This window comes from Habropoda laboriosa, unplaced genomic scaffold (assembly GCF_001263275.1).
Source record: "Habropoda laboriosa isolate 0110345459 unplaced genomic scaffold, ASM126327v1 scaffold205, whole genome shotgun sequence".
NCBI classification, from domain to species: Eukaryota; Metazoa; Arthropoda; class Insecta; order Hymenoptera; family Apidae; genus Habropoda; species Habropoda laboriosa.
This window is the reverse complement of record NW_017100322.1, coordinates 351,549-365,626: the sequence shown is the minus strand read 5'-3', so window position 1 is coordinate 365,626 and position 14,078 is coordinate 351,549. Positions and strand designations below refer to the sequence as shown.

Genomic DNA, 14,078 nt, shown 5'->3' with positions numbered 1-14,078 from the left:
AACTTGAACAAAGCTTGAGTTTAAAAAATTACTTTAAAATTCAAATAGATGAAAATATGTTAATTGAAAGATAATTAAACAAACTATTCATTAAATTGTTTAGGAGTTATTCTGTTCATGGCTGCGCCTAGCGAATTTATACGTGTCTCGTGTTTACCAAGTCAAAGTAATTTTTAGTACGCTGCACGACGAACAAAACGTGCGTAATTGACGAAATTACGTCAGCGAACGAAACACCGCAAAATTAATCGACGAGCTTTTGCAACAGTCATTGTATATATGTTTCATCGTACTACGTTCGATTCGCGAAAGTGGATCTTATAGGATACGCAAATTAAATCTACCAAGCTTGAAGATACACGGTTGCTTTATTCTAACGATGAAGAATTGAATTTCGTGAGAGATACTGCTTTGAACATTGGAAAAATTCTTTTTAATGATTTCTTAATTTACAATATAGAACAATAACATCTATGATATCTCGGTGATATAACGACACAGAAATTAATTTTAACCGACAACATTTATATATTAAATTCGAATACATTTCTTTTTGAAATATATCGAAAGTTCTGTTAAAATTTGTATCTATTGTGAAAGCTTCGGCACAATGGAATTTCCACTAAACCAAGACATGTATTATATTGTAATTAGAAATGGATGTAAGTTTGCGAAATTTTCTGTAAGGTATCGTATAAGGTTGTACTAGACGTAATGTTACGATTCCTAAGATATGTACCTAAGATTTAAGAATTATGCTCTCTGGCAACAAAAAACCAAATGTAATTATTCATTGTGATGCATTATGATCTGTGTAATATATTGCAATAAAACTGTCTATGCCAATTATTCTGTATATTTTGTCATTTATGAGCACTGTACAATTGGCAGATGTGTGTAAAATTTCAAATTTATACAAGTAATAAAAGTTCATAGAGATGTATAAAAATTAAGATATTATCAGATGCCTTAAATTGAAAGGGCAAAACATATTTTATAGACATGCTAATATATTTAAACAAATTGTACCTTTAAGATTACTGAAGTATTCTTTCTTTAAACTTGAACAATAGCTTTGCCAGTATTTTTTCCTTGTAGCATGCTAACAAATGCATCAAACATATTTTCAAATCCCTTTGTAACTGTTTCACGATGATGAACTTTTCCTTCGCGTATCCATTGAAGATTCTTTAGTATGCCCTCTGACCAACGATCGGCCCAACGAGATACAATGAAGCCTTCCATCTTTAATTGATTAAACACCATCGTTGGTTGAAGAATAGTCGCCTTTGGCAATGATGAAGCATCTGCGTTATACGAAGAAATACTTCCGCATATAGCTACACGACCAAACGGTTTCATTTGATACATAACTGCACTAGAAATATCTCCTCCCACCTGAAATTATAATGTAAATGGTACAAATATTTTTGCTAAATACATGGTAAACGATTTATACATTATACTATTATAGCATAGCAACATACATTATCAAAGTAGCAATCCACTCCTGCAGGTGCAGCTTTCCTCAATGAAACTGCAACATTCTCAGTCTTGTAATTAATAGCATGGTCAAAACCAAGTTCTTCCACAAGCCATTTACACTTTTCATCTGAACCAGCAATACCAATAACTTGAAGTCCAAGAACATTTTTTCCTATTTGACCAACATGAGAACCAACAGCTCCTGCAGCTCCACTGACAACAAGAGTTTCACCTTCTTTTGGTTTGCAAATCTCTAGAAGACCAAAATATGCTGTATTTCTGAAATAACAAATATTGATATATTTACTTGTCTTGTAAAAGAAAGACTATACCAAAAATCAGATTATAAAGTACATGTTTGAAGGAATTATTACCCTGGCATTCCTAAGACTCCTAAGCATAGTGATGGTGACAAACTTCCTATATCAGGTAAGATCATTGGCTTTTGGCTTATAAGATCAACTTCAGTATATGCTTGTGGATTTACAATTGTGTGTGTTCTCCATCCCAAGTAACCAACAATTCTTTTTCCAACTGGATACTTTGGATTGTTTGATTCAATGATTTTACCTACTTGTGCCCCGATCATTGTAATACCCAATGGATATTTTAGAACATAAGGACGCATATATGGGTCTACTGAAAGATATTCAGCTTGTACAAGAAACTCTGAAAAATATATGTCATACATAATTATACTTTTAAAACATGACACTACTCATTAAATCATACTTTACATATTGCATAGTAAGCACATTTTCAATGTTTTGTTTTACTAATGCTTTCAAAATGTTAAATACAAGTAGGATTCTTTACATATATTTATATATACCAAAATAGAATAAATTTGCAATTACAGTTATTAAATACATCACATTTATTAAAATTTCGTATAATTTCGTTAATACATCGTAATATTAAAAATGTTCAATTAATAATTATCAAATTTATTTGCATCGTCATGGAAGTAAAATGATAAACAGCATTTTCAGAACAAACTGATAACATACTCATTATTTATTCAGGTACATACGCATGATACTGAAAAATTATTTGATATTGCAATCGTGTTAACCACGTTACGAAAGCTACAGTACTGGTCTTAACATCGTTTAACATCGTTAAAAAAAATACAAATGCAGTAATAGAACAGTAAATTTAACAAATGCTTGCTAATTTTTAAAATAGCGAGTCATGATAGTAGGAAACTAGTGGTATGATCGATCATAGATCGATATATGTACAATTACGCAGTATGATAAGTAGATATACTATTAAGTTTTTACCTCCAGTTTGAAGAGAAGGTAGTTCTTCTTCGACCAATTGTAAATCTGTTGGTTTTGGCTCATTTTGAAAATGTTTTGCTACAACAAACTTCTTTGCTTTGACCATCTTATTAATGTGTTCCAGACCAACCGTAGAAAAAGACTTTGCAATAATTCTTATTGTTTCTTGTGATTTTATATGTCTTAATGACCTAACAATACAGTTAAGAATTATCATGTTTATCGTTAGATGATGCAGCTATTAATATAATTACCTGAATTTAATAATACAACGATTTAGCGTCAACAAATCAATATAACATCACGACCAATGAAGCACTCTTAGCGAACTGGAAATGCTGTCCGCAATGATTCTTATATTACGGTGCCCCCCTCCTTTAATTGTGCTTTAATACGACAACTCGACAAGAAATGATTACCATAACAAATTAAAAATGTTCATAGTCCATTCAATACATTTCTATTTATACATTAATGCACTGTATTGTATTGCATATAATTTAAATTGAAAGAAAATTAATAAAATCATTATTTAAATGTCGATATATCTCGATATAAATTTCGATATAAGGAAATTATATAATTGTTAGTAATTGTACAATTAATACTTTATTTTAATAAGTTACATATCTTTGAAGAATCATACTGTAATATTTTCTAGTATCTAAAGCAACATTAGTATACTTTAATATTATAATACCATTATAGTATCATTATAAAATTACAGTAAAATCGAACTTCAGATGAGTAATATATAAATAATTTTAAGATTGAAATGAATATAGTATTTATAAGATCTAAAGTAAAAATTAATCTATTGACCAATATAGAAAAATAGATCTTTACATGAACATAAATATTTCTTTGATTTTAACATATTACATCTTTCATTAAATAATTTTTGTCTGTTTAAAAGTCTAATTACATAATTATAATGTATAAATTATACTTTTAGTAAATTAATGTAATATTTCTCTTAAAAATTTTATGTGGACAAATCTATATTTCTTCCATACTTTATTAACTAATGGTATACTGAAAAGAAATATTTCATATTACATTTAGTAGTTATGTTCTACTCTATTACATTTTTATTTCTTTAATATCATTTTATAAGAATTTTACTGATTTCATGACATATAATGTTAATTAATTAATCTTACAGTATACAACATTATATATCTTCCTAATTATTGTAGTCAAATTGTTAGACAAAAACAATTAACATTATTGATTAAGAATGTTGAACAAACTATTTATTGTACTTGTCATTAATATTAAATTAAAGTTTATAAATTAGTGTCATAATTATGAGTAATTTTTACACAAACTTTAAAATAAATCAAAATTATATTTAAAAAATATAAGAAAGAGTTTTAAATAAAGTTTGACTATTAATATTTTATAAACTTTACTTTACTAATAACAAAATATTATATTTTTATATTATTAACTGTATGAAAAATAATTTATAAAAATTTATTGTATCTGTTATGAGATATAAAATACTTACATATTTTCACTACTTTTCTTTATGCTGTTTCTATTGTGCAATAATTTAGTCATTATTAATATTTTAATTAGCATGAAAATAATTCTTTGAATAAAGTAACGAGATATGTGAAATTAAAAGAATTATTGATACTTTCTACAAAATATAATTTGATATTTTTAAATAAATATAAATATAAGTGTACAATTATGATATACAGTTTTTTAAATATTATAGCATTACTTTGTTTGTAAACAAAAGTTATTAAAAGAAGGTAAGTAATAATTTCCTTAATGTCAGAAAAATAAATGCGCTTAACAGAATTAATATATTGCATAATTTCACCAATATCAAGCTCTTAAATTCTTTCAAATTTAAATCCGATCTGTCTATTAAAATCTAAATAATTATTAATAAATAAGTACTAATAAATGAGTACTTGTATCAATGAAATTCTTATGGAGGTAAGAATTTTGATAACTAAAATATTTTATCTTACACATAATATCGAGTTACATCTGTTCTACAGATTATCACGTATAACTAATCAACTAATACAATAATTATTATTGGTTAATATGATTACAAGCGCTATGTCTAACACGTTGTATATTATTTAAGAATATTTTCATATTTCAATCTTTTTTTATCCTGTCTTTCATATTCATATTACCAGAGTATTCTGTATTTTAGGTTCAAAAAATGAGAATTTGGTTTTCGTTACATTTTTATACACATATACTTAACTTATCCAATCTACAAGAATTTTAGATATAATAAATAAATTATATCGTCCTAAACCCATACACAACGTGTCAATTAAAACTATAGAAAGTTTTAGTTAAAATTTGAAAAATCTGTTTTGAGCTTGATAGATGGTGTGGAAATTTTAATCTGTGGTTTTACAAGATCTACTGGGCGATTATGTCTTTGTGCTTGTTGATGTGTAGATCTTACAGCATTTTCTAATTTGGTTTTCAGTTCCGTAGATTGTGACATTAATGTCTTAAATTCCTGAAATAAAAGTGAGGCTTCTAATAGATTCAACTTCTTTATATTTGAAAATAGAATTACCCAAATAACATTAATCAAATACCTGAGGATATTTTGGTCCTATTTTATTAAGCCATTGAAAACTTTGCTGATGAAGACTTAACTGATATTTGGAAGCATGTTGTAGTTGATCCCCCTCCAGTAAATAATTAATTAGAATTGGCACAAGTAAAGTCAACATCTGTATGCCTAGTTAATCACAAATACAATATTAATTTATAATAAATTTAGAAAGACAACAATATAATAAGGCAATGCGAAATATATTATAAAAAGTACTACTATTCTTTACACACCTTGTAAAAGGTCTCCTGAATAGCATGTAACATACTTTTTGTCAGAATACTCATCTGACACTAATGTACTATTCTAAGTCTCATGCAGTAAATAATACATGTAACAGAGATTAATACGTACGATGAGAAAGGTCGGCAAGTCCTATAAGAGCTTTAACTGTGCTAACACATTCCAAAGTAAAAGACAACTCTAAATCAGTCGTAACCTGTTTGCTCTTATCACTGTACAGATATTCTACTAATCTTGGAGCTAACGCATGGATATAGGGTGTACTTATTATACGGTCTGGATGTAAAAATAGTGTTCTCAATGTTTGAACGCATTTTAATTTCACCTACAAAATTCCAGAAGATAAATAAATATTGCCAATTTTAACTATTATCTAAAATGTTATTAAAATATTACCATTATATTCTCTGATTGAAAAGCATGTCTAAAGTGATTGATACATGGAAACTGTAGGTTCGGCGCACTCACAACATCTGGTGATGCATGAAGAACAAATACCGCAATACCCAACATCATTGCTACCTCGTCCATTTTCGTTTCATCATTTCCTATAAAAACATTTTTTTTTTTTTTGAATTTCATATTATTACTGTGACATTTATATAATTTTAATCTTAAGTACCTGTTTTAGCGAGATCGATAATTTTAGCAAGAGCGCTTTGCAAAAGACTTGTCCATTGTTCTTGACTTCTATGATCGTTTGCATATTTATTTGTAATAAGATTTTTTATACAGTGTAAAGCTGCATGAACTGGTGCATCTGACGTTGTTTTATTGCTACATTCTTTATCGGCACGTATTGCAGTTTCTCTAATTACTCCAGTTGCTAGGTACAGCAATGTGGGTAAAATTGCTGTAGCCCCTGAAAATAAAATTGGAATATTAATAAAAATATTAAAACTTAATATTTGTTACACGTAAAAATAAATTCTGACCCTGAGCAGAACAAAGAGTAGGAAGGGATTCCATTATATTCAGTGCAGCTGCTATCAGTTTTCCACTTTCTTCGGAAGGCATGTATCCTCTTTGCGACAAAATCGCTGTTGTTCCACCTGGATTAGGATTTAGCGCTGGTATTTGTCGGACTAAAAGACACAAGCACACTTCAAGAATAGCGAACACCAATGATTTTCCTGGAGTAAGTTCACCGTTTTCTTCTCCTTCCCCTAATAAATCTACATCTTGCGTTTCGTTACTTTCTTCATGTGCTGATGATATTTCTGTTATAACATAATACGTATATTTATATCCTCAATTTTTTTATACATAAAATGTAATACTGTTTATTTACCTATAAGTTTAATTTTCTTTCGTTCTGCCAAATCTTTCTGTGCTGCTTTCATTACTTGTTTTAAGACTTCCATCACTATCATTTGAATTACGTAACTTTCTCTCGTTAAAAGCATTCTATAATAAAATATATAGACAAAGATGTTTAACATCATACATGTATTTATGTATTATTATAGAAAAACTTACCTGTGAAGAACATTACACAATTCAATTGGTAATGAGCGATCCGTAATCAACACTTTACGAGCCCAGGTAGAATCTAGTAAAGTATATAAGGCGTTTAAACATGTTTCTATATTTTGACTACACTCCGAAGCACGAGGACTGCACAGAGCTTCCATACATATACCTGAAATATTTAATAAATATATAGTATAAAGTAACACACACTATTATAAAGCCACATTTGAATTAACATTATCAAGGCACAATTATTAAACATTTACCAAATAATAAATGGAAGCGTTCAACATTGGTATTAGTTTTGGCAGAAACATCATTGTTGTTGTTATTATTATTATTGTTAGTTGTGTTTGATGTTTTCACTTCATTTTTCGTTTCTTCCAATCCAAATCCTTTTGCATTAAGCCAAAGTGTTGCAGCATGCAGAATTGGTGCCCATGATTCTGCATAATGAGGTCGAGCAGATTCCATCGTATCCGTTGTGTAAAAGGCTCCACCATCATGTGGTAGTTGACTGGAAAATTCTAATAAAATATTGACTTATTATTAGAAATATTTTGTACATATAGTTGAAAAAATTATGTAAAGAATAACATATTGATTATACCTGGTGGTAACGAAAGTAATGCATGATCTCTTAAAGCAGCTAACCAATATTGACTTAAACTTAGTAACTCTGGTTGCACTAAACTTAATAAGCTTTCTGTCTGAAATTCAAATTTTCCAAATTCTTCAGAACTTCCATCATCTGCTTGATTTGAATTTTGATTGAATGAGTCTTTACTATTTAATGCAGAACCATCCTTTATCATAGCAACAACATACACCTAATAAAAGCATAAAACAAGTATCATCAGAAAAATGAAAAGAACAAATATTATTAACATTTATGTATAAATATTTATATCTTACCTCTGCCCAAGCTTTCAAAATCGCTAACCTTTCAAGCGTTAATAAACTTTCGTTATAAAGTTGCGCTCGTGTATGTCCCTCCGTTAACTTTTCAAGAGAAGATACAAGAAGTTGATGTACTCTACGAAGATCATTGAGATCTCTAGCGACTCCACTTCCAATCCAAGCGCTGCAGGCCTCACATGCTGCAGCCGTAACGTGTGATGCTGTTTCTGTTGAAAATGCAGGTCTCAACGCAGCTCCAACCTATGAGAATTAATTATTTAACAACGACATAAAACATATCTATAAAATATAATTAAAACTTGTATATTTATAAATAATTAATTACTTGTGCTTGAAACTGTTCAAGTAACAAATGTCCAGGAAATTCTGGTTCAGGAACGTTTGCAAATTTATCTATGATTTCTTGTAATGTTTTCAGTCCTTCAAGTCGTAGAGGATCACAGTCACTTGTCGCGGCCATAAATGCCATTCGTACTAAATCAGAAAGATGCAATACCAAAAAATCACCTGTAATTAACGAAAATTAGTGAACAACAATGTTAGAAAAAAACATTAGAGTTATCTTAAGAAATCATACTTTTTCCTTTGGTCATTTGCATTTCCTTAGCTAAGGCAAGATCAAAATGTGCTTGTTTATTATATACACAAGCAGCAACAATTTTCCTAACACACTGTGCTGCAAAAACTCTAGTTGGCCATCGTGGTGTAATAGTTGGTCGTTGTTTCGTAGATTCGTCAGCATGGAACTCGGCTTGATCGTCATCTCCTTCTGCATCTGCATTATCATTGTCTGTGGTGCTATCTTCAACATGAATAGTATTTCCTTCTTCGTTATTACACGTTTCTATGCATAACAAATATGAGATTTTATGGATCTTACTCAATTTGGTAAAGATTAATTTTGATAATATGATACATCGCAGTATAATACCTGAAGCTATCGTAAGAACATCTTTACACAAAGATAACCACTGAGATAAATTGTCCGCTGCTAAAATTTGCAGCATGCTGGTTAATGTATCGTGAATATCTTTAATTAGTTTGCTATCAGTTTCTGTATCTAGCATACTAAATAAGACTCCAGGAAGACCAGTTTCTGTTATAACAAGACCTTCTACTATGTTAGTATCCCGACTCTCATTTGCTAATGTCATTGCATGTTCGCATACTTCTTTTGCTTCCCGTTGAGCGAGTTGTCGAAGACAAGATATTGCGGCTTTACGTAAAAGCAGATGATTGCTTGATAAAGTTCGCTATAAATAAAATAATTTTAACATACGAAAGTATCTCTACTATTTGTATAACATAAATGTAACTCTTACGCATAATGTAGGAACAAGAGAAGATAAATTAACATGTCTCGGTGCAAATAAGTGTAATTGTTGAAGACATCCTGTAGCTTCTGCTTGTACAAGAGGATCCTGATGATCTTGCATAATTGCACAAGCACACAGAAATGACGAACGTGCCATACAAATTGACGAGGTGTTACCTACAATAAACATGCAATATAGTAATTTATGGAATTCCTATAGTTATAATAAAAAATAAAATTAGCTGCAGACCTTGTAATTCTGGTCCTATTGTTGTGATAAGAGCTGACAAAACTTTTCCTATGCACTGATGTACATCGATATAAGAATGTGGTACATTAAGAAGAAGAGTTAATGCTAAAGATAATGTAGGTTCAACATAGCCTCGAAACATTGGTCCACCAGAGTCAGCTATAAGTGCAAGAGCATGTAATGCCCATACCTAGATAAGATTGTAAAATTAAATCATTTATATTATATCTAACCATAGATTATTATACATCAAGAAAATATGTTTCTAATATTCATAAACTTACTTGTACTACAGGAGATGAATTATCTTGAGCAAGTGCAAGTAAAATACTGACACTTGTATTTAAATGCTGACTAGATCCCATTCCACCCACGTATTTATGAAGACACCCTAACGCCAAAGAATGACCAGTTCTACTAGCAACATCACGAGCAGATTTTAAACGGTCGAAACTTGTTTGTGCTAATTCCGCCGTAAATTTGGGATCAGAAATAACCTGAGCCATTCTTCCAACAGCTTCTCCTGCTGCCCATCTTAGTATAGAATTATTACTTACTAAAGCGCTCTGTAAAATATACAATAATATGAAATATTTCATAATAACTATAACAAAAATCATAGTGTTAATAATATAAAATTTGTACAATAATGAGATTAGTCGCAGATTTCTTAACGTCTTCTTGGCCAAAACCAGTCTTTGCTTCATGGAGACCCTTTAACCCACTCAGCACAGCCGTAAAAACATTCATCTGAATTGCTTCTTGTCTACCAGATTTCGTATGTTTTATACATTCACTAAAATGATCCAACATCTGCAACCTATGTTTATTCGCTACACGTGGAAATATTTGGCCAAACAAAGATACAGAGAGGTCAATGACAGCAACTCCCAAAGGTAAAGGTCCAGGAATTATTTCATCCTATAAATAATAAAAATGTAATTCAAAATCGTTACAATTTGCTTCAATGTATTTTTAATAAAATCTTAAAATATTTACTTACTTGTGGTACTGGTCTATAAAGACAACATGGATTGTGTTCTAAAGCTCCAGACCCTGCAGCACTATTTGGCTGTAGCTGAAACAAATAAAATATATGGTTAAATAAATACCTTTTCTCATGTTTTTTATTGTAAATTGCATAAACAGTACAAAATAACAAATAAACAAGTATAACATATTCATTTCAATGGAATCCACAAATGTAAAATTGATTACATTCAACACTTTGTAATAGATCGATTTAATTTTTTATATAGCTTTTAAATATTGTATTTGCAAAATAAATAAAAGCAAAACATACTGTAATGAATATTTAGAAAAATAAAAGGTACATAGAGGTCATTTTTAACATTTACCATTATTTCATAAATACATGTGAAATATTAATGTAAAATTAGAATAATGTAAAAAGAAAGATATTTTAAATAAAAGTAAGATATTAGATGCAGAAGAACAGCAAAAAATGAAAGGCTTCATAGAACATTACTCACATGTTCCAAATCTGCCCTTCTGTTTGGTTCCATCTAGACATGAGTGGAAATATAGATGTTAATTTCAATTAATATAATTTCATACTAAAATAAACTCTTTACAGTACGTCTGTTTTAGTTAATGCAGCATAGTTTTACATTAATAAATGTTAATAATAGTGAATGAATCGTATGTTAACAACGTGTATTGTGTATAACATTATATTACATTTACAACATGTGGCAAATCACATTAAGAAACAATAAAAGCATTGTTATGAAATATTACTTTCAAAACTTACCTGATCTTCAATCGTACGATGATCAGTTTCTTGTAACCATGTACCGAGTATTACAGAATCATTAGCATGACAGACTGCACGCAATAATGAAGTAGTAGTATTCCCAGGATTTTCAGTTAATGTGAACTCTGATACCAACATTCTTAGGAGATGTGTATAAGAACCTATTTAATTTATAAAATTCTTTTTTTAGATAAAACACTTCGAGATGAGTAACTCGTAAAATCACAAACACTTATAATTACCTTCAAAAGTTTGAGATGGTAATAATAATAATGTTTCGTACAAACGTAAACGAACCATAGCAGCTGGAGCTTTCAATTGTTGTCCGTAATTTTTTAACACAGGTGACAAACTGAAATGTTTTTTTTAAGTATGCACCATGATAATGTAAAATGATACAGAAAATATTTACAATATACAAACAAAAGTAACATACTTTGTTAACATTGCCAATGCAGACTCAATTGGTGTTAAAAGTCGTCGTGTAATATCATCATTTAAAAGTTCTGGACAATGCAACAGAAAACTATGCATTGCAGATAATGCACCAGCTCGACCTTCTAACGTTACTTGCCAAGTGAAAGCGTCACCTCTAGCTTTTTCGCTTTCAAGTTCCTTATTTGAACGTGGAAAAGAATTTCTCCACAATAGTAGCATTCTAGGTAACAATCCTTTCACAACCGCCGTTCCTGGAAACAGTTGTATATCGAATATAAAATTTCATGTTTTTTTTATTTCATTTATTGCATATAATAAATCAAAATTATTTCCATCATACCAAGTGTCATTATAGCCCCAATAAGAAGCCACCCAGCATGCGTTCTGTTCAATGATAAACGACTATTTTGACTTGCACTTCTCAAAAGTTCTTCTGCAGTATTGAAAATAATCTAAAACACAAGTAGATAATTTTTAACAAACTTTTGTTTATTTTACAAAATATCATAAAGAAATATAAATATTATTAAAAAATAGTTACTTTTCCTTTCGTATGGGGCACTCCAAGTGGTGATAAACGGACGCTTCCGAGAACTGCAGCTAATGCACTACTGTATCCAGCTATAGCTTCTGGTGAACTACGCATATTTTCAATTCCATCAACACAACGATCAATCAAAGGTGTTATTTGACTTGGAACTGCTACACAAATGCAACGTAGACACCAAGAGGCTGCAAGTCTAGCAGCTTGACATGGGTGAACCAAAACAGCCATAACTGTGTCAATCAGACCTGAGAAGTGATAAATTAGAACAATTATTACGAAAATAAGTAAGATATATAAAAGAAATAATGTACATATAAAGTACATACTCAAAGACTGATCAGACAATAGATTGCAAGCTGTTGTACCGAGTCCTAAGATCAAATTTCCCATTTCTTGCAGTGCACAAACTAATAAATGCTGACTAAATAATGTTTCTTGATTACAATCCTTGGCATTTTCTGGACTAAAGTCTAAAAGTTATAAAGTAAAAAATATTAACTATACTTTATTAAATTACTATAACAAGAATTTTAAAAAATGAACTTTACCAATAGAATTCATTTGTTTTAAAATAATGTGCGCTATCTCTTTACACGCAGCAGCTTGAGCTCCTTCACCCAATAACTTTCCTACAGTACCGTGCAATATAAAATTAACGCATTTCCTAGAATAGACAGCATCAACGTGCGAACTAGCTGCTTTCGGATTTGTTACAAGATCAAGTACATGTGCAACTAATGTACCAACATTACGTTCAAGCCATGACCCTCCTAACATTTGTACAAACACAACATATGCCTATAAAACAGTAGTAAGTGATTACTCAGGTATTTTTAGAAAATAAATGCAATGTTTCTTTTTATATCTGCTCTTACATGCGTGACTCCGACTCGAACTTCTCTATTTACACTAGAACTTCCTTTTATTATTTCTCCAGTACCTTTTAAAAAACCTACTCCACCTCTTAAAAATCCAGACATTAAAATATTCAGTACTTCATCAAGTGAAATTTGTTTTGAATTTTTATTTTGTGTAACTAAAAAGAGGCAATGGTTACTGTATTTTTTGTCAATACATACGTGATAATTAAATGCACTTATTGAAAATACCTGATGGATTTTTTCCTTTTGGGGCTGGAAGTTGAGTCATTGCTACTAGTGTACCCAGTAATTTTGCAACAGCACATCTCACTTCGTAATTTGAACCTTCAAATGCTCGAAAACAGAGTGTAGCAACACTCTCTATTTCAGTGGTATACAAAAATGGAGCATGTTTTAACATTTCTAATAAACACTGAAAATATTACATCAAATATATTTTAAGCAATATAAGCATAAATTGTTGAAAAAAATAATAATAAAATACCTTTGCAGCAGCACACCTTACAGCCATTACTCTATCTGTGAGATAATGTCTAGAAACTTTATATATCTCTTTATGAACATTTGTAATTGCAGATCCCATACCAGCACAAACCTAATAATTCAAATATATATAATTTACCAACCAATTTTACCATCTACAATACTAAATATTACCTTTTCTAAGGTGTGCATAATTTCTATTCGTGTTTGTGATTCTGCAGAACGTAAGGATTTTATTAAGATTTGTACAGTCTCTTCATATGACCTGCCCATCATCCTTCCTAATTTTTCATACATACATCCCACACAACATATAGCAGCTCTATGAACAATACAAAATTTAATGAATTATGATAATAAGATAAAATTTA

The 14,078-nt window shown here is 30.0% G+C and overlaps 1 protein-coding gene across 1 annotated transcript in view; it reads right to left on the bottom strand.

Moving 5' to 3' along the window:
- Nucleotides 1-550: 550 nt before the first annotated feature.
- Nucleotides 551-14,078, bottom strand: part of LOC108574355 (HEAT repeat-containing protein 5B) — a 14,184-nt gene continuing 656 nt past the window's right edge. The window contains exons 4-35 of the mRNA XM_017936934.1: nt 13,882-14,029; nt 13,709-13,819; nt 13,453-13,636; nt 13,219-13,379; nt 12,892-13,141; nt 12,670-12,813; nt 12,338-12,588; nt 12,137-12,248; nt 11,795-12,047; nt 11,601-11,710; nt 11,356-11,519; nt 11,075-11,107; nt 10,585-10,659; nt 10,227-10,502; nt 9,866-10,147; nt 9,582-9,771; nt 9,339-9,508; nt 8,948-9,269; nt 8,594-8,860; nt 8,342-8,523; nt 8,011-8,256; nt 7,706-7,925; nt 7,362-7,622; nt 7,102-7,264; nt 6,914-7,029; nt 6,558-6,842; nt 6,245-6,484; nt 6,019-6,170; nt 5,734-5,947; nt 1,860-2,154; nt 1,488-1,764; nt 551-1,398 (exon numbers count right to left, since the gene is read on the bottom strand). Coding sequence (XP_017792423.1) covers nt 1,057-1,398; nt 1,488-1,764; nt 1,860-2,154; nt 5,734-5,947; nt 6,019-6,170; nt 6,245-6,484; nt 6,558-6,842; nt 6,914-7,029; nt 7,102-7,264; nt 7,362-7,622; nt 7,706-7,925; nt 8,011-8,256; nt 8,342-8,523; nt 8,594-8,860; nt 8,948-9,269; nt 9,339-9,508; nt 9,582-9,771; nt 9,866-10,147; nt 10,227-10,502; nt 10,585-10,659; nt 11,075-11,107; nt 11,356-11,519; nt 11,601-11,710; nt 11,795-12,047; nt 12,137-12,248; nt 12,338-12,588; nt 12,670-12,813; nt 12,892-13,141; nt 13,219-13,379; nt 13,453-13,636; nt 13,709-13,819; nt 13,882-14,029 — 6,496 coding nt within the window. The 3' untranslated portion in view covers nt 551-1,056. The remainder of the gene's footprint in view (nt 1,399-1,487; nt 1,765-1,859; nt 2,155-5,733; nt 5,948-6,018; nt 6,171-6,244; nt 6,485-6,557; nt 6,843-6,913; nt 7,030-7,101; nt 7,265-7,361; nt 7,623-7,705; nt 7,926-8,010; nt 8,257-8,341; nt 8,524-8,593; nt 8,861-8,947; nt 9,270-9,338; nt 9,509-9,581; nt 9,772-9,865; nt 10,148-10,226; nt 10,503-10,584; nt 10,660-11,074; nt 11,108-11,355; nt 11,520-11,600; nt 11,711-11,794; nt 12,048-12,136; nt 12,249-12,337; nt 12,589-12,669; nt 12,814-12,891; nt 13,142-13,218; nt 13,380-13,452; nt 13,637-13,708; nt 13,820-13,881; nt 14,030-14,078) is intronic.